The 24,545-nt window shown below is 38.8% G+C and overlaps 1 protein-coding gene across 1 annotated transcript in view; it reads left to right on the top strand.

Annotated features, from left to right (window-relative positions):
* Positions 1-24,545, top strand: part of LOC149195992 (serine/threonine-protein phosphatase BSL3-like) — a 193,846-nt gene that overhangs the window by 23,735 nt on the left and 145,566 nt on the right. Inside the window, exons 3-7 of the mRNA XM_089405460.1 lie at positions 1,140-1,218; positions 1,320-1,399; positions 1,489-1,583; positions 1,757-1,856; positions 19,703-19,772. Of these exons, the coding sequence (XP_089261586.1) occupies positions 1,140-1,218; positions 1,320-1,399; positions 1,489-1,583; positions 1,757-1,856; positions 19,703-19,772 (424 nt within the window). The remainder of the gene's footprint in view (positions 1-1,139; positions 1,219-1,319; positions 1,400-1,488; positions 1,584-1,756; positions 1,857-19,702; positions 19,773-24,545) is intronic.

Genomic DNA, 24,545 nt, shown 5'->3' with positions numbered 1-24,545 from the left:
ATATATTAGACACTGATAATCAATAAACGAAAGGTCATTTCTGTCCATTCTCACCGGTCAATACATATAATTCAACATGAAGCATCTTGATTCATCATTCATTCAATTGATGTTACAATATGTTTATTCTATCCTTTATAGATCTCTCATTTGTAATGTATTTGGATTGGATGTTTTAACTTTTTTTAGTTGTTGAACAGAATGTTCGTAACAGATTGAGAGGACTCTCATATAACACAACGCTTTCTGTTTTAACAAAAGCTCGACATTGTGATCTGGACAGTTGAAGAAAGTAGTGAGGGAACCTCTTGAGCCTCGGTAGAGGCAATGAAACCCCTGATTTCATAAATAGGACATTGGAAGATGAGGTACATTTCCAACTCAATCTCATGTAGGTGACACAATCAATAAGCAAAGAACCAGGAAGGCGCCTTCCTGACTCCAGACCCTGTGGAGGAAGGAGAGTAGTCTGAAAATAGTATCGAGGTGCAAGGGATGGGTACCAAACTCTGGTTGAATGATGGCCGAGGGGACTGTCTGTTTTCAGCAAGTTATGTGCTGCATCATAAGTGATTGGAATCTCTTAATTTAGCCCAGTCAGGTTGAAGTAAGCTAGCTCCCCCAGATGTCAGAGCCATGAAGTAAAACGGGCCTAGTAATCAAGTCAAAAAGATGCACCATGAAAAGATATGTTGAAATGCATTGGGAAACACTGATGTTCAACCACGCAGAAGAATTTGTTGAAGATTCAGGACTGCTTATTTTTTAATTTCCTGAAATTTCTGGAGATTGGTTTTCATAACATGATCTTGGATCCTGTTGTCCCACAATTTCATTGAAGTGGTTGCAATAACTAATAAATCAATCAAATGACAGAGGGTTGAGTGTGAGAAAATATTTTATAATAAATATCTAATACAGAAAATTGTCTGCGTGGTCTCAATATTTTTGGCATTTTGCTTAGAAGTTTGAGTGCAATTGATATTATGAAGCAGTAGAAATTCAGATTACTGCGAGATAGCTTACAACTATTATACTTAGCAAATGCCGATTAAATCTCTGGTTCCTCTGGTTAAGAGTCTGGAGATATATGAGGTAAATTCAACTTTGGCTTCACTAATCTGTAGCACTATTTGCAGGCTTACTCCTGTAGGAGATCCACCATCTCCCCGAGCTGCCCATGTTGCAACTGCTGTAGGTACCATGGTCGTCATCCAGGTACCTTTTGTTATGTTGTCATATCAGCGATTCAGCAGTATGTTAGGAATTCTACAAGTACATAATCATGCTGTTGTTTCTTGCTCACTATTTTTATATAGGGTGGTATTGGTCCTGCTGGGCTGTCCACGGAGGATCTGCATGTTCTGGACCTGACACAGCAACGGCCACGTTGGCACAGGTTATTCATCTAACTAGGACACATTTCTTACATGTGTGGTTCTTCAAAAGTGTAAAAAATGATGTTGCTGAAACATGTGATGTTTGCAGGGTGGTTGTTCAGGGACCTGGTCCTGGACCTCGTTATGGCCATGTGATGGCTCTTGTAGGCCAGAGATTTCTCTTAGCAATTGGCGGAAATGATGGTAAGGGTGCACAATTATTTTATTTTATTTTTTATTTATATTAGACTATGCCTTTGGCATCTTGTAAGATTATATTGCTGTAATTTTGTTGTTTCTTATTTCTTTAGGGATACAAGCCACTGCCTCTATCTTAAATAGGATGACTGCAAAAATTTTGTGTGTCTTTTATCCAGGTAAACGACCTTTGGCAGATGTTTGGGCCCTGGACACTGCAGCCAAACCTTATGAGTGGCGTAAGCTAGAGCCAGAAGGGGATGGTCCACCTCCGTGCATGTGAGTGGAAGGCATAATTTCTTTTATTTTTTTATTTTTTTGCCATATAAGCCTTAGAAGTTCTAGCTCAATTTTTGTAGATACATGCAGGTTGAAGTAATTTTAAAACAATGTAATGTAAAATACTAGTTGTGGGCCTTGGCACATTCGAGAAGTGATTTCATTTCATAGATGGGATTCTACCACCATAATTTGATAACATATTATGGTATCCTTTAAGCTAAGTCACATGACAGGAGGACATGGGACACAGAGGAAACAAAAATACAAATATTTGACACATGACATGGTGATCCCTGAAAATGATATGGAGGACACGTTATGTATTATATATTAAAAAAATATAACAAATTAGTGAATTGCACATATAATGTGAAATATGTAAAACATTTACATGATGATGATACAAATTCAGTTATACAACTAATGCATGTAACCAAAATAGCACTGAGTGCATTCCAACTTTGAACCCAAAATATATCAACAAAGAGGCCCTAAATGGGCTGTAGAGTCCAAAAAAAATCATGCTACATCATATAGTTAGTACTACATAATACATATCATCAAGATCATTGTCGATATTTGGATCCTCATCGTTGATATCACCCTCAAGCATTAAAATAAGATAGAAAAAGCTTAACATGTCAAATCGAGATTCTGTTTGAGCGATGGCTACATTTTATTAGGGTCATGTTAGAGTAGTTCAATGATCAATGCCACTAACATCAAGGCACACATAGGGCTTGGTCCTCTTAATACTAATGCTAGTTACATTCAATCATACATGACAAACTCCGTGGGAAATGTTGCAATCCCCCCAATCTTGAAAATTGTTAAGTTTGCTGGATTTTTAGTGCGATCTAAAATCGTACTTTCTCCATATGAAATCTGATGAGGTCGGGACTCGGAACCACTCTCAAACATCCTGAGTCAATTAATATAATGTTAAAAATATAAGTAAAAGGATAAAAATGAGAGATAAAGGAGAATGTCATTTAACATTAGCATTAATTGCATAACATTATCACGGCTTAGACAAATCCACTTCCCAACACTTGGAATCCCTTCTAACATTGCTTAATCATTCTTAGCTACACTCCAAAACCTGTGACACCTCCAAACCTATGTCTGAATTGCATGAGCATGAGGCAATGAATCCATTTTAAGATACTTTTTTCACTGGATAGTGGATACATGTCCAGATTTCAAGACATTAGTAGGGCTCGTGTTTGACACAAGTCAAATTCGTGTCACCTGGAGGATGTGTCATGTTACTTAGCTTTGAAGTTGAGGAAACTTTCATCCTTAATAGTCTCATGAATCTATGTTTGACCATTTTTTAATCCTTTATATGAATTACTGAGGGAAAGAACCAATAACTCTGCTCAATGTTGCGGGGGAGCGCCCCCCCTCCCCCTCGATCTTGCTCCCAATCCGCGCTCCGGGCAAGGGCGACTCGGGAGCGGGTCAGGAGTGTGCTCCCGAAGTCGTTCCCGTAAAAAAATTTGCGCTCCCTGTCTATTTCCAGAGCGAAGCAGGGAGTGTTGCTCCTGTTGCTCCGGGAGCGATTTTTATAACCCGGGAGCAGTCAGGGAGTAATCGCTCTTGACTGCTCTTGGAGCGACGAGAGTGACCGACGGGAGCATATATGCGCAGAAAAAAAATTTCGGCGAAATAAAGTGAGGGAGGGAGGGGGGGAGGGTTAAATAGACCTCCCTAATTTCATTTCATCATTGTGAGAGTGAGAGTGAGATTGGGATTGAGAGAGGGTGAGAGTGAGGAGCAAGGAGAGAGTGAGAGCGCAAGAGAGAGCAAGGAGAAAGCAAGAGAGATCAAGGAGCAAGGAGCAAGAGAGTGAGAGAGCAAGAGAAAGCAAGGAGCAAAGGGAGATTGAAGAGCTTGCGAGAGGAGATTGGACGCCAAAGAGGTAGGCTCTACAATATTGAGTAGAGTGTCTAGCAATTTTTTTTTTAATGTTTATTCCTAAATAAATAAACAAAATTTTTCTCTATTTCCCATTCCCATTCCCATTCCATTTTTTTTAAATTTTGTAGATTCAAAACATCAAATTTCAAACATCATGGTTATATTTCTTGGCATTTTCTTCTTCTTGGTTCCTTTTTTGGTTATTATGATGTTGGAGAGTAGAAAAAGGAGGGTTGAAATTGAAAATGAAGAAGGGGATGAAGAAGGGGGACATAGTGGATTTGATGAAAACCCCGGTGAGGAGGAGCTGGAGGAGAGTGAACATGAGTCAGCTCAAAAAACTAAACAAGACCAAACCCCATTGTGGAAATATGTTAACAGGCCTGAAGCAGGGAAAGGGGGTGGAACCACTAAATTTCATTGCCTCCATTGCACAGGTTCATACACCCGTGCCAGAAAACACCTATGCGGGAAAATGCCATGGGATGGAGATAAACAAATAGGAATCAAAACTTGTACAGGTGTGTTAGCAGCAGATAGAGCCAAATACATAAGGGAAGAGGAGGAAGCTGAATAAAAGTCTAAAAAATCAAAGGGTTTATTTGAACCAAGCTCACAATCACATGCACAAAGAACTCCTTTAGCATCCTCCCAAGACAGTGGATATGGAGGCGCAGGGTCACCAGGTTTAAGGCGTAGAACCATTTTAGATTTCCTTGATGAAGGGTGTAGGAATGATGTGGATTCAAAAGTTTACAGGTTTCTCTATGCATGTGGGATACCATTCAATGTTCTTCGCTCACCTTATTGGCACGAAATGGTTTCTACCATAAATGATGCCCCTAAAGGATACAAGAGCCCTGGGTATGACAAGGCAAGGACCGTTGAACTTGATCATGAAAAAGAAAAAATATCACATTCTTTGAATAGAATGACAAGTTCTTGAACTGACCATGGGGTGTCCATTGTATCTGATGGATGGACAAATGTAAAAGGCAAGCCATTGATAAATGTTCTTGCTGTATCTGTTAGTGGTGCCATCTTTCTAAATGCATATGATTACTCAGACAAGTTCAAGATTGCGATCAACATTGCAGAACCATTACTTGAAACAATTGACCGTATTTTGGGTCATACAATGTCATCCAAGTCATCACTGATAATGCTCCTAATTGTAAGGCATTGGGAGCAATTATTGAGGATAAATACCTCGACATATTTTGGTCTGGGTGTTTGGTTCACACAATGGACCTTTTGATGCATGATATTGTTAAGAACAAAAACGAACAATACAAATGGATTGGTGATTTGTACAAGAGAGGCAAACAATTGATAAAATTTATTACAAATCATAGCAATACCCATGGCCTTTTCCGCAGTCACTCAAGATTGGAGTTGTTGAAGATTGCGAGGACTAGATTTGGTAGCTATTACCTCACCTTTAGGCGCCTTTTGAAGGTAAGAGAGTCATTGGCTAGCATGGTATCAAGTCCACACTGGCAGCTATTAAAGGAAAGGGCTACAAATGCAGCTGACATGCAAGGTTTTGAACAGGTGGAGGAGGCCGCTCTTGATGGTATGTTTTGGGCACGTGTGAGGCAAGTATTGGATTTCACCAAGCCCATTTATCACATGATTTGGTTTGTAGATACAGATAAACCAATGATTGGCGAGGTGTATGAGCAGATGGATACCATGTTGGGGCAAATAAAAGATATTGTTCATAACAATGATCCCAACTTGTACAAACTGATTCACGATTGTGTGTGTATAGGTGGGATAAATGTAATGTTCCACTGCATTGCTTGGCATATATCCTTACGCCAAAATACTACTTTACATCTTGGTTGGGCCAACCTGCACCAGGGGGTTGGGTTAGGGCCAAACCCCATATAGATGAAGAGGTATCTACAGGATATTTGCAAGCATTAGCAAAGTTGATACCTAATAGGGAGGAATGTGCTAGTGTGCGTTTTGAAATAGGTAGATATTTCAGTTCCACTAGTTTGTTTGGTACCTTTCATGCAATGGAAGATAGAGGCAGATTTGATGCTCTCACATGGTGGGAATCATATGGCGGCCATGGACTTTTGCCAAAATTGGCAAAAAAAGTTCTATCACAGGTTGTAAATACTTCTTCTTCAAAGAGGTGTTGGAGCACCTACAACTTCATACATAATGTGAAAAGAAACAGACTCAACCGGGCAGAAAGCTTGGTTTATGTGCACTACAACTTGAGGTTGTTGAGTCATTACTGTGATCGGGCTTATGAGGATCCAACATATAAAATTTGGGACAACCACCCAGAGGATGATAATTTGGAGGATGGCACTATACATCTTGAAGAACTGGAAGCGGAACTTATAAGAGAGGAAGATGAAGCAACAACCATGCCACCTCTAACATGCAGTAGCAGTGCTCGAGTTCCGAGTCTTGTTCCTTTGCTGTCGCCGCCTCCATCTACACCCTCACATGGAGGGCATGTACCTTCTGGTTTTGGTCATCAGACTGTGCGGGAGACTCCTAGAATACCGCCATGCCTTGCTCATACATTAGACACTTCTCGTGGCGAGGGCCACATGTAGTAGTAGATAATAGATTTACAGTTTACTTGTCTTTTCTAGTTTCTATTAGTTTTCATAATTGTTGAGTCTTGACTCTTTCATATCATAATGATATTTTTTGTAAACAATATATGACTGTGAAAATTTAAGTTTGAAGTTTGAAGTTAGCAATTATAACTCAATTATTGGTAATGATTCTTAATTATGAATATGATGCTTCGTGAAAGTTGTTTCCCTTCATTTCATAATTCATCTTATAACATTTCATTTCATGTTAGATATTATTTCTTGTAATGGTTAAAGTTTAAAGTTTAAACTTAGCTTACAAGTACAACTTTGGTGATCAATGATGATAAATGTTATATATTGAATTTTCAATTTTGAAAGCTTGAAGTTGAAACTTTAAGATTGATGAATCATGATTCACGAGGCTCAATATGTTGTATGTTAATAACTTGTGGACGTGGTTGATGAAGATTATAACTTCTAGATGATTGATGTTATATGGTTGATGGTTCAGTGATCAATCTATGTTTTTTATATCTAATTCATCATTCTACATGTTTTTGTTGACATATATGTATCAAAATATAAAAAATATATATATTATATAAAAATCGCTCCGGGATTCGCTCCCAAACCTGGAGCTTTTGAAAATGTCGCTCCCGCTCCTGTTTTTGCTCCCACTCCCCGCTTTTGCTCTCGCTCCCAATTAACACTGACTCTGCTGAACTAAGCTAGTTTCTCCGGTTGCATATTTTCCTTTTGTAGTTTTGAGTCTTGAATGTAATTAATAAGTATCTCAAAATATAAGCCAATTGTACTTCTATAGGAACTTTTCACAATAAAGTTAATGTCCCTCAATTCTCAAGAATTTCGTATATTTTAATACTCTGATAGAATTTAGAAATGATCCCAACTCTAGAGTTTGAATATTTTTTAGCATTGTAAATGAAAAATATAAGATAACATAAAATAATTCAAAAAATGTCTGATGAGTGATGAGAAAAGTAGGTCAATGGGATTGAAGAATACAACTAGTAAGAGTAGAATATGGGAGCGCAACCTTGTCACCTTTAAAATGCCGAAAATAATATAAAGAAAGAAGCCTACAATAGTGCATCCTCAGAACACATGTATAAAACCTTGACAAAGGTACAATGATACAAAATGAAGCCAATGGCATCAGGGTCCCATGAGTTTGATGACTGGTCACTGACGGTGAGGGGTGTGAGTTGGGCACTGACTTCTTGTTAGAGTCCACTGGAACCATTGGAGGCTTCGGCTGTATGATCCTTGGGGGGGGCTGGTGGGGGATATACTCCTAGCACCTAAGGTCTAAAGAAAGAAACTTTGAATAGAAGCCCATTGAGGCTGTACGGTGGACGTCCCATACCGGAAGGGCTATTATAGGGCCCCTGCTCAGGTTCGAAGCTCGGTTTACCTGTCTAATGAGGCTTGTGGGCAGTTGCATTAGGCTCAGGAGTATAGCGGCAACCCCAATGACTCAATCCCAAGTCTCCTCGGTGGCAGGCAGAAGGTCAACTGATTTTGCTGATTAAATAAAAAAAATAACTTTGAATGGATCTTTGGCTGCTCCTCTAGCACTGGAGGTAATTTGATGGGTGGGAAGCACTCTGTGCTGGATCCATATGGAGCTGATCCCTCTAACACCTTCAGAACGTGTGTCCAGATGTATGATATGGCACCTCCAACCTGCTCTCGATAATATTGGTTGGTCTCCCAAAGGGGGAGGCTGAGGAGAAACCCAAGGTCTCACCATTCTACTGTCTGGTGTACCTTGGAAGTCTGCCTGCCATATGTTGCTCCCATCTGGCTGACAACATGAAAGTATGAGGTGATTGTCCTGATCATCCCAAAGCAGGGCATGGCATGCAGGAGCTGATATCTGTGTTGGAAGATCTCCCTGATGAAGAGGGCTATGCATCTCTGGTCCTGGTACTGCAAGAAAGCAGAGAGGGAAGATGAAAAGATAAATATGCCTTTCTTAAAGATAGAAAGATAAATATACCTTTCTTAAATATCATGAGTTGTTGAATTAAACATATCTTGCTGAGGCCAGCCAAACCATTATCAATGGAGGGTCGTTCTGCAGAAGCCAGCACATTACCCTTCTGTCAGGGAAGGCTGTTCTACTAAGGGTTGTCAAATCTTCTGAAGAATGTATGCCTTGAAAGGATTTGAGAAACTGGGAGATCTTCAATGGGGTCCATTTTTCTTTGTTTTCCTCAATAAATATGATTTGGATTTGTTTTCATATGTATGTTAATAATTGCCGCTTTCGCAAAACTGAGGAATTCAGAAAAATCAGGAAAAATAAGTAAAATATCAAGCCTAAACTTGGATCTGAAGAACTTGGACAATCATAGATTTTAGCAACAGTGATAATTATGATAAAAATATTTTTGAGAAAGAAAAGAAATAAGTCCAGCAAGCTAATGGGATTGTGAAAGAACAGTATTCCATCTGTATAGAGGAACTGGGGGGATAGGATGTCAATATTATGTCAGGAGCTTTTTGACCCAGGTCTGGAAAATAATTGCCTGCATGCTATTATGATATTTGTAGCTGAATGCTGATGTTGTTGCTGTTTTTACATTTAGCAATTATCTCTCCTATAACAAACATCTGATACTGAACTATTCAATGACCTTTTGTCATAATCTGAAGTAGCATCAGAATCTCATCGCTGTTCTTATTCTTAGGTTTTCAGGTCAAAATTCAAAACTTGACACATGCCTACTATAGGATGCTTCTGGAACTGGCAGTCGAATCTGCTGTAGTGTTCAAAGATCAAACATCAAATCCAATTCATGCAAATTATTGTCAATGCATTTGTTGACATTGCTGAATTTGCTGTAGTATCTCATGGTAGTTCTGTCTCGGAATCTCATCGATGGTGCAGATTGCATGTTGACAATTCTGCAGGCACAGAAGTGACAACTCAGTAAAGCAAAAACACATGTTTTCTGTTTAGTAATATTGATAGTTCTGGGGAGGAATATTTTCCTGTATTCATAACAACAATAATTTTTTCTACGGGGCAGCAGTTTTATGCTATATTGGCTGTAGTGACTATCACAAACTTGAAGACCACAAATTTCTATCCACATTCATACTGAAGGTGCCAACTGCCGAGAGTTTTCAAATTATTGAGCACCAGAGTGTGATATCAGGATTCAGCGCCACTGATAGTAGGAATAGTGAAAAATGAAAATACCAGTTTGAAATTGCTCATTGGTAAGGACTCAGGAGATTTTGTGTCACTTACCAGAGCATAAGTTATGACTCAGCACCATTGTAGCAGGAAATGACACCCCCTGTGTTTTTTCGTAAATACCCTGGAAACGGGTTCTGGGTGATACTTCCAGAAATGTTTCCAATTTGATTATGTTGGTCAATTTGCTGGTTATTTCTTGGGAAATGGCCCTGCTCCAGAAAAAACATGAAAAACTGACATAAAATTTTTAATAGGAAAAACTAAAAAAATGACTAGTAAGGAGAAGAAAAGTCTAACCAAAAAAGAAGAAAAAGAATGTGAGTCTAAATCCTGCAAATCCCTTTTCCGTCATCTATATTCTCACTAAAGACTAGCAACATGAGCTTGACTGACAGCACTTTGTGACAGTAGCAGTTGGTGGCAACAACCAAGACGTCTTTTCAGAAGTTATCTCTAAGATTTATCTTTGATATTAGTTTATTTGTTAGAACTTTTTATCTCAAAGACATGCACACAATATTGCCGTTACCTTTTTTTCAAAAAAAATTGGGGGGCTTGTCTACAAATCCATTTAATTTCACAGTTTTTGGATACTCAGATCGAATTTGTTGCAGAATATGGTTTAAAAAGTTGCATGGGATCTTGCTTTAGCAGTCAATTTGCAATTGGGCACAATATTATTGATGCCTTTCATTGTCACAGTCATATATTGTTTACAAAAAATATCATTATGATATGAAAGAGTCAAGAGTCAAGGACTCAAGACTCAACAGTTATGAAAACTAATAGAAACTAGAAAAGGCAAGTAACCTACATGTGGCCCTTGCCACGAGAGTCTCCTGTATGAGTAGGTCGTGGTGGTCTTCTAGGAGTCTCCTGCACAGACCGACGACCAGAACTAGAAGGCACATGCCCTCCATGTGAGGGTGTAGATGGAGGTGGCGATAGCAAAGGAACAAGACTCGGAACTCGAGCACTGCCACTGGATGGTGGAGGTGGCATGGCTGCTGTAGCTGCTTCATCTTCATCCCTTATAAGTTCCTCTTCCAGTTCTTCAAGATGTATAGTGCCATCCTCCAAATTGTCATCCTCTGGGTAGTTGTCCCAAATTTTATATGTGGGATCCTCATAAGCCCGATCACAGTAATGATTCAACAACCTCAAGTTGTAGTGCACATAAACCAAGCTTTCTGCCCGGTTTTCATTGAGTTTGTTTCTTTTCACATTATGTATGAAGCTGTAGGTGCTCCAACACCTCTTTGCAGAAGAAGTATTTACAACCTGTGATAGAACTTTTTTTGCCAATTTTGGCAAAAGTCCCTGGCCGCCATATGTTGCTCACCATGTGAGAGAATCAAATCCGTCTCTGTCTTCCATTGCATGGAAGGTACCAAACAAAACAGTGTCACTGAAGTATTTGCCTATTTCAAGGTGCACAACTGCACATTCCTCCTTGTCAGGTATCAACTTTTCTAATACATCCAAATATCCTCTAGTTACCTCTGCATCTAAATGGGGTTTGGTCCTAATCCCACCCCCTGGTGCAGATTGGCCCAACCAAGATGTAGAGTAGTATTTTGGCGTAAGGATATACGCCAAGCAATGTAGTGGAATATTAAGTTTATTCCACCGTACACACACACAATCGTGAATCAGTTTGTACAAGTCGGGATCTTTGTTATGAACAATATCTTTTATTTGCCCCAACATGGTATCCATCTGCTCATACACCTCGCCAATCATTGGTTTATCTGTATCTGCAAACCGAATCATGTGATAAATGGGCTTGGTGAAATCCAATACTTTCCTCACACCTGACCAAAACATACCATCAAGAGTGGCCTCCTCCACCAGTTCAAAACCTCGCCTGTCAGCTGCATTTGTAGCCCTTTCCTTTAATAGCTGCCAGTGTGGACTTGATACCATGCTAGCCAATGACTCTCTTACCTTCAAAAGGTGCCTGAAGGTGAGGTAATAGCTACCAAATCTAGTCTTCGCAATCTTCGACAACTTCAATCTTGAGTGACTGCGGAAAAGGCCATGTGTATTGCTATGATTTGTAATAAATTTTATCATTTGTTTGTCTTTCTTGTAAAAATCACCAATTCATTTGTATTGTTCATTTTTGTTCTTAACAACATCATGCATCAAAAGGTTCAATGTGTGAACCAAACACCCAGACCAAAATATGTTGGGGTATATATCCTCAATAATTTCTCCCGCTACCTTACAATTAGGAGCATTATCAGTGATGACTTGGATGACATTGTATGGCCCAATATGGTCAATTGTTTCAAGTAATGCTTCTGCAATGTTGATGGCGGTCTTGAACTTGTCTGAGTAATCATATGCATTTAGAAAGATGGCACCACTAACAGACACAACAAGAACACTTATCAATGGCTTTCCTTTTACATTTGTCCATCCATCAGATACAATGGACACCCCATGGTCAGTCCAAGAACTTGTCATTCTATTCAAAGAATGTGATATTTTTGCTTTCTCATGATCAAGTCCAACGGTTCTTGCCTTGTCATACCCAGGGCTCTTGTATCCTTTAGGGGCATCATTTATGGCAGAAACCATTTCGTGCTAATAAGGTGAGCGAAGAACATTGAATGGTATTCCACATGCATAGAGAAACCTGTAAACTTTTGAATCCACATCATTCCTACACCCCTCATCAAGGAAATCTGATATGGTTCTACGCATTAAAGTTGGTGACCCTATGCCTCCATATCCATTGCCTTGGGAGGATGCTGAAGGAGTTCTTTGTGCTTGTGATTGTGAGCTTGGTTCAAAGAAACCCCTTGATTTTTTAAATTTGTATTGGGCTTCCTCCTCTTCCCATATGTATTTGGCTCTATCTGCTGTTGACACAGCTGCACAAGTTTTGATTCCTATTTGTTTATCTCCATCCCATGGCCTTTTCCTGCAGAGGTGTTTTCTGGCACGAGTGTATGAACCTGTGTAATTATTGTTGCAATGGGGTCAATGAAATTTAGTGGTTCCACCCCCTTTCTCTGCTTTAGCCCTGTTAACATATTTCCACAATGGGGTTTGGTCTTGTTTAGTTTTTTGAGAGTCATATTCACCCTCCTCCAGTGCCTCTTCACCGGGGTTTTCATCAAATTCACTTTCTCTAGCTTCTTTATCCCCCTCTTCATTTTGGCCCCTCCGTTTCCTACTCTCCAACACCATAATAACCAAAAAAGGGACCAGAAACAAGAAAATGCCAAGAAATATAACCAGGTCCATGATGTTTGATATTTGTAGGCTTTTGAATCTACAAAATTTAATGGGAATGAGAGAATTAATTTAATTTATTTAGATTCATGATTCATTTACTAAATAAGTTATATATTTACTAAATTACTAACTAAATTAAACTAAATTACTAAATTACTAAGTAACTAAAGTTTAAACTACTAAATGATTAAGTTACTAACCTCCTTGCAGGCTTGCTCCTTGCTCTTCGACGCTCGCTTCTCGCTCCTCCTCCCTCCTTTGCACAATCTCCTTGGCTCTCCTCAACTCATTCAAGTCACAATGAAATAAAAAATGCCCCCCAAGCCCTAAACAATTTTTATTTTTATTTATTTTTGTTTTTTCTCTATTGGTTGGTTTTTGGCAATTTATGGTTCTTTAGTGTTGTTTTTTGTTGTTGTTTAATTTTGTTTTGTTTCTTTATTTGTCCGTGCGATTTGCTCCCGGCGGTGCGCACGTCGCTCCCGGAGCGATAATTAAACGCTCTGGAGCGATCGCTCCCAGATCGCTCCCGGGCTTTAATTTTCGCTTCGGGAGCGATGCTCCCGAGGTTGCTCCCTGTTTGGGCAGGGAGCACAATTTTTTTTATTGGGAGGGAGCGCACTTTCGACCCGCTCCCGTCCGAAGCACGGATTGGGAGCGGGTTCGAGGGGGGTGCTCCCCCGCAACTCTGGTCTTGGGTGTTGAATGGCTTCGCACACTAGGCCCAATCACAATGGATTTCCAGGAGTTATATATGAGTTTTAAGTAGAATGACCACATGCATACCCTCCGTGGACTCCAGGCAGGTGCTCCTTCTATCATCAGCTCGCATCGAATGGAAAAGTTGTTGAAAAAGGGCCATCATGGAGTTATCGCCCAATTTAATGCCATCCAGGCCATCGAGCCCACTACTCTTCATATTCATCCTGAGATGTAACATGTCTTAAACCGCCACCAACAGGTCTTTGACAAACCTAAAGAGCTTCCACCCTCTAGAGGGGAACATGATCATAGCATCACTTTGGTCCCAGGGGCACAACCGCTGAATGTGCGCCCATATAGATATCCTTTCGCCCAAAAGAATGAAATTGAAAAAATCATCAAGGAACTCCTGGAAGCCGGTGTCATTCATCCTAGCATCAGTCCTTATTCATCACTAGTGGTCATGGTGCTCAAGAAAGATGGGGAATGGCGCATGTGTCCAGACTTCAGGGCCCTCAACAAGCTCACAGTCAAAGATAAATTCCCTATCCCGGTTGTTGATGATTTGCTGGATGAACTACATGGTGCTCAATTATTTACTAAGCTAGATCTTCGTTCGGGCTATCACCAAATACGCATGAAAGAAGTAGACATTTCCAAGATTGCTTTCCGTACTCATGAAGGCCATTATGAATTCTTGGTCATGCTATTTGGTCTTTGTAATGCTCCATCCACTTTTCAGAGCCTCATGAATCACCTGCTCAAACCATATCTTAGAAAATTTGTCCTCGTTTTCTTTGATGACATTCTCATCTACAGCTTCACCTGGGAAAAACATCTTCAACATGTAGACTTGCTCTTGCGACTACTCTGGAAGCATAAATTATTTGTCAAATTGTCCAAGTGCTCTTTTGGCATGGAAGAAGTCGAGTATTTGGGCCACATTGTGGGTTGTGAAGGTGTCAGGGTGGATCCCAAAAAGATCCAGGCAATGCAGGATTGGCCCCAACCAAAGACCTTGAAGAGTTTGAGGGGATTCTTGGGTCTCACAGGCTACTATCGCAAATTTGTCTGCAATTATGGTCGCATTGCTAGACCCCTCACTAACCTTCTCAAGAAAAATTCATTCCTCTGGACTGATGAAGCACAACAAGCGTTTATGGCTCTCAAACATGCCATGTGTTCCACTCTCGTATTGGCACTACTCGACTTCACCAAATCTTTTGTGATTGAATGTGATGCTTCAGGCACAGGTATTGGGGCCGTCTTAATGCAGGAAGGTCGACCCTTGGCTTTCACCAGCCAACAACTAAGTGGGAAACATCTAGGACAATCTACCTATGAGAAGGAGATGATGGCCATCTTACGTGTAGTAGATACCTGTTGACCATACTTATTGGGGCTGCGTTTCCAATTCCGCACTGACCATCAAAGGCTCAAATATTTTTTGGAGCAACGTCTATCCTCGTCCCAACAAAATAAATGGCTGGCCAAAACGCTGGGATATGATTATGAGATAATTTTCAAGAGAGGGCACGAAATTGTTGTAGCGAATGTTTTATCCCGCCAATTTGAGGATGACAACACCTTGCTATCAATCTCTCTTCCCATTCCAGATTGGATTGAAGAAGCTCGCAAGGAATGGTTTTCACATTCCTCTCTCTCCCAAATCATTAATAACTTGAGAGCAGATCCTAATTCCACAATGGGATACTCTTGGAAGGATGAGATTCTTTGCTACAAGGATAGAGTAGTGATATCACCGACAACCACCCTAAAAACACGCATTTTGGCAGCGTTGCACTCATCTCCCGCTACAGGCCATGCAGGCTTTCAGAAGACTTATGTTCGCACTCGTTCCTTCTTTTGGACAGGCATGAAAATTGACATTCTTACTTTTGTAGCTGAATGTGATGTGTGTCAACACCACAGGAGAAACAGTTAAGTCACCAAGCACCTTACAACCATTGCCCATCCCTGCTGCAATCTGGACAGATGTTTCTATGGATTTCATTATTGGTCTTCTAAAGTCAGGCAACAAGTCAGTCATCATGGTTGTGGACAGAATTTCTAAAAATGCTCATTTTTGCACCCTACCCCACCCATTTACCCCCACTTTGGTGGCCCAAGCTTTCATGGACCAGATCTTCAAACTGCATGGCATGCCCACTTCCAATGTGTCTGATCGTGACCCGACCTTCACTAGTAACTTTGGCAAGAACTTTTCAATGTACAAGGCACCCAACTCCAACTAAGTACTTCCTATCATCCCCAAATTGATGGTCAAACTGAAGCAGTCAACAAATGTTTGGAGACCTACCTAAGGTGCTTCACTTCCGAAAAGCAACGTCAATGGGTACAGTGTAGTGTTGCACTAATCGCCAAAAAATCGCAATAAAATCGTTTTATCGTGATTTTTTCAAAAAGAAGATAAAATCGGGGGTTTTTTTTGGCCGATTTTTATGAAAAAATCGCGATTTTTTGGGAAAAAATCGTGGATATATATATATATATATATATATATATATATATATATATATATATTTTAATGAGGAGGAGGAGGTGACCCAAGCTACCCCTGTCACAAGTAGAGGACGTGGTCTACCTCCTGTAGCTCCTAGTTCTTCAGCTTCTAGAGCATAGCAGAGTCTACTGCCAACTCCACTGACATCTACATCTAGAGGGCAAAGGAAATCAGTAGTATTAGACTTTAGTTATTTGATTCATTTCGTTGTATATGACATTATGACTCATGATATGAGATACATTATTATATTTTTTGTTGATATTTTGAGGTTGAGGTTACTATTCAGGACATGATTGACTGTTATGTGTGATGTGGCACTAGAAATGATATTAAACATCTTATATATTAGTTATTTTATCATATTTATGTGTCAATGTATCTATTTTATGTCGTATATGCTTTAGATATTAAAAAAATTGCAAAAAAATGAATATTTTTGTATGTTACAATTTTTCCCGATTTTTTCCCCGTGCCGATAGTATCTCGATAACGATTAGTGCAACATTGGTACAGTGGTTACCTCTAGCTGAATGGTGGTATAATACTAACTATCATGCCACCATCGAGATGACTCCATATGAAGCAGTATATGGTCAACTCCCACCTTCACCTACTTCTTATATCCCTGGATGCTCTAAGGTGCAAGCAGTGGATCAACTCCTACAGAACTGTGCAACCATGCTAGCCCGTCTCAAAGATAATCTCCATCAAGCTCATAATCGCATGAAGCAACAGGCAGACCAACATCGTTCACAACGCACATTTCAAGAAGGGGATCAGGTATTCTTGAGGCTACAACCATACAAGCAAACATCACTCAAAGACAAGGGCTATCAGAAATTAGCTCCAAAATTCTACGGACCTTATCAAATACTTCAGCGCATTAGAGACGTAGCCTACAAGCTAGCCTTGCCACCAACTACAAAAATCCATCCAATTTTCCATGTATCACGCCTCAAGAAAGTGGTGGGGAACAATTGCAGAATTCAAACCAGTCTACTTGAATTGGATGAAGAGGGTTCACTCTGGCTCCAACTTGAACAGGTCCTCGACACGCGAGAACGACATCTGCGCGGCTGCACGATCAAGGAAGTCCTCGTCAAGTGGAAAGACACCTCCCAGAAGATGCGACATGGGAACCAACCACTATTCTTCAGAAGTTTCTGCAGCTTCAGCCTTGACAAGGCTATTTTTATGGGGGAGGGCATGTTAGGGTCCAACCCTAACCCCCTTATTTATGTAATAGGGTCGAGTCATAGTTATAGTTAGTTAAAGAGTCAATAAAGCCTGTATTAATAATTGTAAGTGGTTGACCCGCATTTAAAGAAAGGGACCACAGTTAGTTGCAAACGGGCCATGGTATTAGATAGATGGTCTTGAGAGAACCATGGTACTGACCCATGGTATTGAATGTATGAATCCTATATAAAGGATAGAGACTCCCCATTGAGGAGCGTCGTGTCTTATTTTGTAATCGAGCTCTGCTCTGTTGGAGCTTGCCCCATTGAAGAGGCGAGTGAACATTGCTTTCATCACTGAATAATAAAATATTTGCTGTTTTCTCATTTTGTTCTGTGTTCTGGGTTGTATTTCTTCGTATATTTGGTATTTTGGCATCTTCTCGCAGGTCAAGAGCATAACAAACACACTATCATCCACACCACCAGAGATCACATTGCACTGCTTCCAACCCTTTGGTCTGATATAATAGTCTACCAACCATACCAGGTGGTTTAGCTAGGAATTGAATTGAGGCGGGTAACATTAATACCATTAGTTCCAACTATTCAGGCTACCTGTGATGGGCAACTTTCCTGCATATTGTCCTCTTGGTTATAATTCTTTTCCATGCCAGAGAACATTAAAGAGCCAGCCTGTGAAAATGGTTCCAAGTTTTGGTTGTATGCTTTTTTTCAAAGGAATATGGTAAGTTCTAGCTTTAAGCCTTTAGATATCATCACACTAAATTCATGCAAAAATCAAGTTAAGTGTCTTGATTCCAGTACTTGGATTTGTAATTATGGTTTGCCGATGGTTTCTGGAGGTGAAGTTCATAGCAGTGTTCTAAGGACCAAACCGGACTGTTCGGTTCAGACTGGTTTGACCATTTTGAGGCAAAAATTGGTTCAAACCAGTGACTTGAACCGTATTTGTCCGGTTTGGTACGGTAAAGTGACGTAGAATGTAGCTAGTGGGCCCTGTTTTACATTTTCTTTTTTCTTTTAATGTTTGACTTAGTTGGGCACTAGCGCAGAATAGGTGCCTAATATTCAAGCATATGGCTCTACTATTGCTATGCATTTCATGGTAATGTTAAATTCTTAAAGTAATATTACCATAAAATGACTCAGGATGTTTGAGAGTGGATTTCATATGGAGAAAGTAGAATTTTAGATGTCACTTAAAATCCAGCAGGCTTAACAATTTTCCAGGATTTCAGGACTAGGGGGATTGCAACACTACATTGGATTTTCTCATGTACGAGGGTATGGAACTAGTATTTAATCAAGAGCACCAAACCCCCCTCTATGTACCTTGATGTTAGTGACATTGGTTGCTGAAATCCTCTCTCATGAGCCTACTAAAAAAATCCCATCACTCAAACAAAATCTTGACTTGACATGCTATGACTTTTCTATCTTATTTTAATGCTTAGAGGGTGATATTGATAACGAAGATCCCAATATAGGAAATGATTTTGATGATATATAGGTATTTGTTGTAGCATAATTTTTTTAGATCCTAGAGGCCATGTGGAGCTTGTTTGCTGATGTATTTTGGTTATGTGCACCCTTACATGATTTATAAATGAGAACTTTTGCTTATTTGTGTATAAATGGTTTGGATTCATATGGATGCACATGAATATATATGTTTTTCTTTAAAATTTGAATATTTTATGTGTTTTTGGTTGACTGGTTTTTGGTCTGTTTTTTTTTACTGGTTTCCATATGGTTCTGAGTGGTTCCTGGTTTGGGGGGTCTACCGGTTCAATGACTGTTCCGGTTTTGATAACTATGGTTCATAGTTGCAAGATTAGGGAAGTACAAGATCCAAAAAAATGAATAAATATGACTGAAGTGTTTTAATATGAAACAACGTGGGAAACTACATTAACTTGTGTAAAAATATTGAATAGTAATGAATAAAATTACTACAAATCTGGAGCCAATACAAGGATTGATTTCATATTCTAAACATTAATGAACCTTAATCTAGTGCTTGCCCAATATTTCCTTATAGAACTTGAGCAACGAGTTCCTAATAAAACTTATTTTATTTTCAGAAACTGCAGCCAAAATTTATGACCAGATTCATATTTTTTATGGCTTATTAATACATTTACATACTAAAATAATATTTTTTTATATATGCCAAGACTGTTTATTTACCATAAAGAATTTTACATGTATATTGTAAGTTGTAACTATGAGACAAACCTGTTATAAATTGTTAAAAAAATTGGATTGCACCACCTTTTAAATGACAAGGCATCAGATTTACTAGTTTTGTTTGAAGCTTCATGAATGACCTAGTTTGTCTGCGTGTTATGAGTCATGTCTTTTATTGATAAACTTCTTACGCTTGTTTTGATAAGTTTGTAAGGTATACTGTGATATATTGGTTGCTTGGATAGGTATGCAACTGCAAGTGCTCGTTCAGATGGTCTGCTATTGCTTTGTGGAGGAAGAGATGCAAGCAGTGTGGTAAGAGCTGCAGTCTTTTTGATTTCAGAAGGTTTATGCTTGTTTGAGTGTGGATAGTTATAATTTCTATTGTTGAATCCAGATAAAGGCACAGCTGAATGTCATCATTGGTGTACTTTATGTTTTATTCCAAAAGCTGATTTTTAAAAATACTATGATGTAATAATCCTCCTTAATCTTCCAATTTTCCTCTAAAATTTCTGAGTTTTTTGGCTCGAGTTTCAGTGATATATTTCTTCAAACAGTTTGTTTATACTTGCTGTAGGTGACCATTTACCACTGTAATAATCTCACATAGGGAACAGCACGAAATTTCAATAATTTTCTGAGTGTGTGACTGAGTTTGGTGGCAGATTTCTTCAATTAATTAAGGACAAACACTTCTGTAGGTGCATATTCATGCATTTACTCTGAATAATGACATACAGTGATAATAAACACCCTTAAAACACACCTCAGCGGACTGATATATTTGTATTAACAACTCAGAAATTTTACAGTGCTGATATATAATCTCCACCACAAAGGAAATGACAGGAAAAAGCCTCTTTGTTTATTTTCTTAGCAAATACATCAGAGAATAATGTGACAAGGAAACCTGGTTCTTTTTCTCCAGCGAAGATGTCTTCAATTTAGCAGCCCCTCCAGAGAAAATAGCCACATGTGTTTGCTGCTGTGTTTAGAGTGTCCAGCATGACTCCTTTTCTTCATTCCTCGTTCCATGCATAAGGAAATGACACCAACAGCTACAGCATTCCAGAGAAATGGGCTGTATGAAGCCTGACCTAAATAATATTTGCACTCAGGACTTATTTCCCTTGTCCCGAGCAGAGAAACACATAGCAGAATGAAGGAATACGACCCAGAAATTTCCTCCAGCAGCAAAGAGGCTCATGGCTCAATGTAATTTTGTCCCCAATGGCAGCAATACATTCCTCAGCAGAAAGGAAACACGTCCAGCAGTAAATAAGAGGGTATTTGACCTCTTTCCACCTCAACAATTTCGTGCCTCAGCAAAAGACTTTGACCAGCAAGGAAGTGAAAGTTTTTGGGGTCTGTTCAAACTCCAGAACTCGTTTTTTGACACCAGACATTCGATTCCCCCAGACTGTATGAGATGCGACCACCAAATCGACCCCAACAGTGGCTTGGCAATTAATATCTTCATGGGTATCTCCCAGCCTGTAACAATGAGATGCAAGATAACAAATAAGACCATAAAATCAACTGATAACACTAGAATACCTCAATATTTCTCGGAAACTTTATTCTCCATTGAAGCTTAGCAGTGAAATCTAAGTGATTTCACTCTCGAATCCAAATTAGGGTGTCTAATTTCAACACCGAAGTCTGATATGACGGCTAGGGTTCCAAAACCCTAAGCTCCTTCTTCAAACTCTCTCCAAGAGTCTTTTCTCCAAATTCACAAATGCACGAATGAATGAGGAGAGACCCCTCATTTCCCTTTTTTTATAACTCACTTACCTTTTCCATCCAATTAAATATTTTAAAGCACTTTTCCATTCTTTATTTAATAAAGTAACTTTTATAAACTAATTAGAGTGACTTTTAATGTTGGAAAATGCTTAATTCACCTTTGTGGTCACATTGGCCACCCAAAGCCCCTTTTTATCATTCTGCCTTGTAGATCTTTTTGCCCCGATTCCAACGAGCTATTACACTAAGGGGTTTCTCCAAGTAATCAGCGCGAAACAACACCTTAAGCATAATTTATTAAAATATGCCATTTTACGGAAATGGTTGGAATGCAACAAAACCAAGAGAAGAACATGCGAAATTGATCTCGATGATGAAATAGGTAAGTGATCCCAGTTAGGCCTATAAAACTCCTCTAAAATCCTTTGGGCCCACCAATGGAGTAATTCTGCTCCTATGACTAGGTTGACACAAGCTATGGAAAACCCTTCTAACCACCTCGCCAATTAATCCAAAATTTGGGGACATTACATATGGGAACAAATAATGAAATGATATTAGTAGTGTTCCACAGGGGCTTGTCCCTCCACTTGGGAATCATGATTCCTTGCTCCCTCACGCTCTGGGGACCTAGGGTCGTTTCCCGATGCTCCCAAAAAAAGGGTACAAACAAAAACTCCAAAGGGGGTTGTTTCCTCAAAAAAGGGGTCGATTACGAGCTGACAACATAGGTAATATTATTTACATTTATCCAATCTATTCCCCTCTTACAATCCTGGTCGCAATGATCTAAGACAGCAAATTCTATTGTTCAAATTCTATTCGGTAACTTTTGCAGGCATTGGTTCATGCATTGTCACTTGGAGGTTCACACGAGCTGGGGATTGAAAATGGCATGGGTTGTGCTAGATGGAAATACCCCAAATCAATCTCTGCCTCCTCCTTTCGATCTTCCAGCCTGCTAGCTCTCAATACACCATTGATGCTTCTACTGACAGCTCAAACATGCTGGTATTTATGAAAACATATATGTACGTGGACTTAATCTAAGTTGTTAAAGGTGATAGATAGTTAATTTTCTCAGATCGTGGATAGGAAAGGACCATATATTAGTGCATCAGTGATGTTGTGTCCCAACTTTGTCGATATTGACTTGATGACGTGAATGATAATACTGATTTTGTTCTGACTTTCCCATTCTCATGGTTGCGAGCCATGATACATGTCGTTTCATGGGACAAAATTTATGTAAACCCGACAATTTTCTAAATTTCCATGCACTCAATTTTGTTGAACATGCTAACACGTCACAATCATATTTTGAATTTTAAGAAACACAAAAAACTATAAAAAGTTCTCATTTATGCAACATTTACTGACACTAATTTTAATAAGCTAAAACTAACATTATGTTAACTTTTTAACTATAGAAATTTGAATCTTGATGTATCAGACTTGACTTTTATTTCAATATTTAGTATTCATAGTTGGAACTTCAATATGGTTTAAACTTTTATTTTCATTTTACATTGTTACAGTTACATGTATGATTGTATCATGCTTTTCATTTTAAATTTGTTTCAGTTATATGATTCATCGATTTATCCTTCATGATGTCAGTGTTATATAATGATAAAAATAGTTAAATAATAAATTATAAAATTTCATTGACATATTAATAAATTTTTAGTATTTTTATCGGGTTCCCATGTGTTAAAAACCTCGACATCCCCCCACATTTCCTAAGAATTGGTAGGGAGCTTTTGCATAGGCCGCTCCTGCGTATCCCCGCTCCCCCGTCCCCACGTCCCGAAAACTTGGTGGAATATTGGATATTAGGTGGTTATTTTAGAAAACTTTTAGGAGCTGTTAAACACACACACCCAAGAATGAGGGGAACACAAGACACGCAAAATGCAGAATTCATGACTAACATAATAGAGAGCACTGCTTAAACATGTGGATCAGCATGAAACATGCAACATTAATGGCAAGGCAAATATTAAATATGGTACACAAATGTCTTTCTCTGGCAGTCCAAACTCCCATGAGCTCAAACGTATTTTCACCACCTACATTTTGTAATTTAGATTTAGGTTAAAGAGGGATGTTTCCACATTCAGATATTCAAATATTTCTTTCCAAAATAGAGCACAGATATCATTATTTAATGTCGTGAACAACAGGGTGTAGTCTATATTTCTTATAATTGTAAAAAATGGAAGTGAGAGTCCTTGTTTAATATTATTTCCTAATCTTACAAGTGGTGAAGATAAAAATGTCCATTACATTGAATAGGGCAGAAATTGGCATGTAGATAAATTAAGGAATGCAATCAACTCTCTCATTAGAGAGTGCGATCTGCTAAGAAGTAGACAATATCATATAATCCATGCAAAAACATGCATGCTGTTTTATAAATTATAAGATATTAATTTTTTCCATCCCATGGCTTTCTTTAATCCTGGTTAGTTTAAGGTCAAGTCACTTGGTTTATGTTTGCATAGTCACCTGGTTCGTGTTTGTGTTCAAATTCAACATCAATGAAATTCGATAAAAAATTGCAAGCCTCTGATAAAATTTGCCATTAAATTCGAATATATATATATATATATAGAAGAACAATTTAACTTTATAATAGTAACAACATAATGCATATGTAAAATAAACTAACAACATAACTTCATAATAGAAACAACATAACACAAGAAAATAAAATTAAACCATGGTTAATAAAGCATAATAAATGTTCAAATCCATCAATGGTCAATAAGATGTAAAGTCTATGGGTAACAAATTCTCTTGACCTGACCAGATTCACAAAGATTGTGTCCATTGGTCACAACTAGACCAAGGCATTAGTTTGTGATGTGCAAAGTGACATTTTGGCAATTAAGCATCCGTTCCAAGATAAGTTGGTGCATAGAGGCATCCTAGCAACGGAAACCATTTTTGCCAAAAAGAACACTTGTAATCAAATTTCTAATGGCAACCATGCAATTGAAAGAGCTATAACATTTGAGGGCATTGCTACCCACCAAAAGTGGGTAACCCATAGGAGATTTTTTTTCTCCTAATTTTCCTGCTTGCACCAAGTCAACAACCCTATCATTGTCTTTAAATAGCATTATGCCAGATTTCTCCACCTATTGCTCCTGTTAGGGCTCTCTCCCATCTACCATTCTTCTTGAAGGAAGGTTGCTCATCTATCAATAGTTTATCTAACCAATTTAGCAATCATGTTCTTTCATTTAATGTTATGGGCATATTAGTAGGAATGATGGGGCAAACTGGATGCTTTACCACTCTTAATTGTATCCTTTTTCCCACACTTTA

This window comes from Pinus tabuliformis, chromosome 2_2, assembly GCF_031772625.1.
Source record: "Pinus tabuliformis cultivar Carrire ecotype Pingquan chromosome 2_2, CPIR1, whole genome shotgun sequence".
NCBI lineage: Eukaryota > Viridiplantae > Streptophyta > Pinopsida > Pinales > Pinaceae > Pinus > Pinus tabuliformis.
Note: the sequence above shows the minus strand (reverse complement) of the source record. Positions and strands in the feature narration are given on the sequence as shown.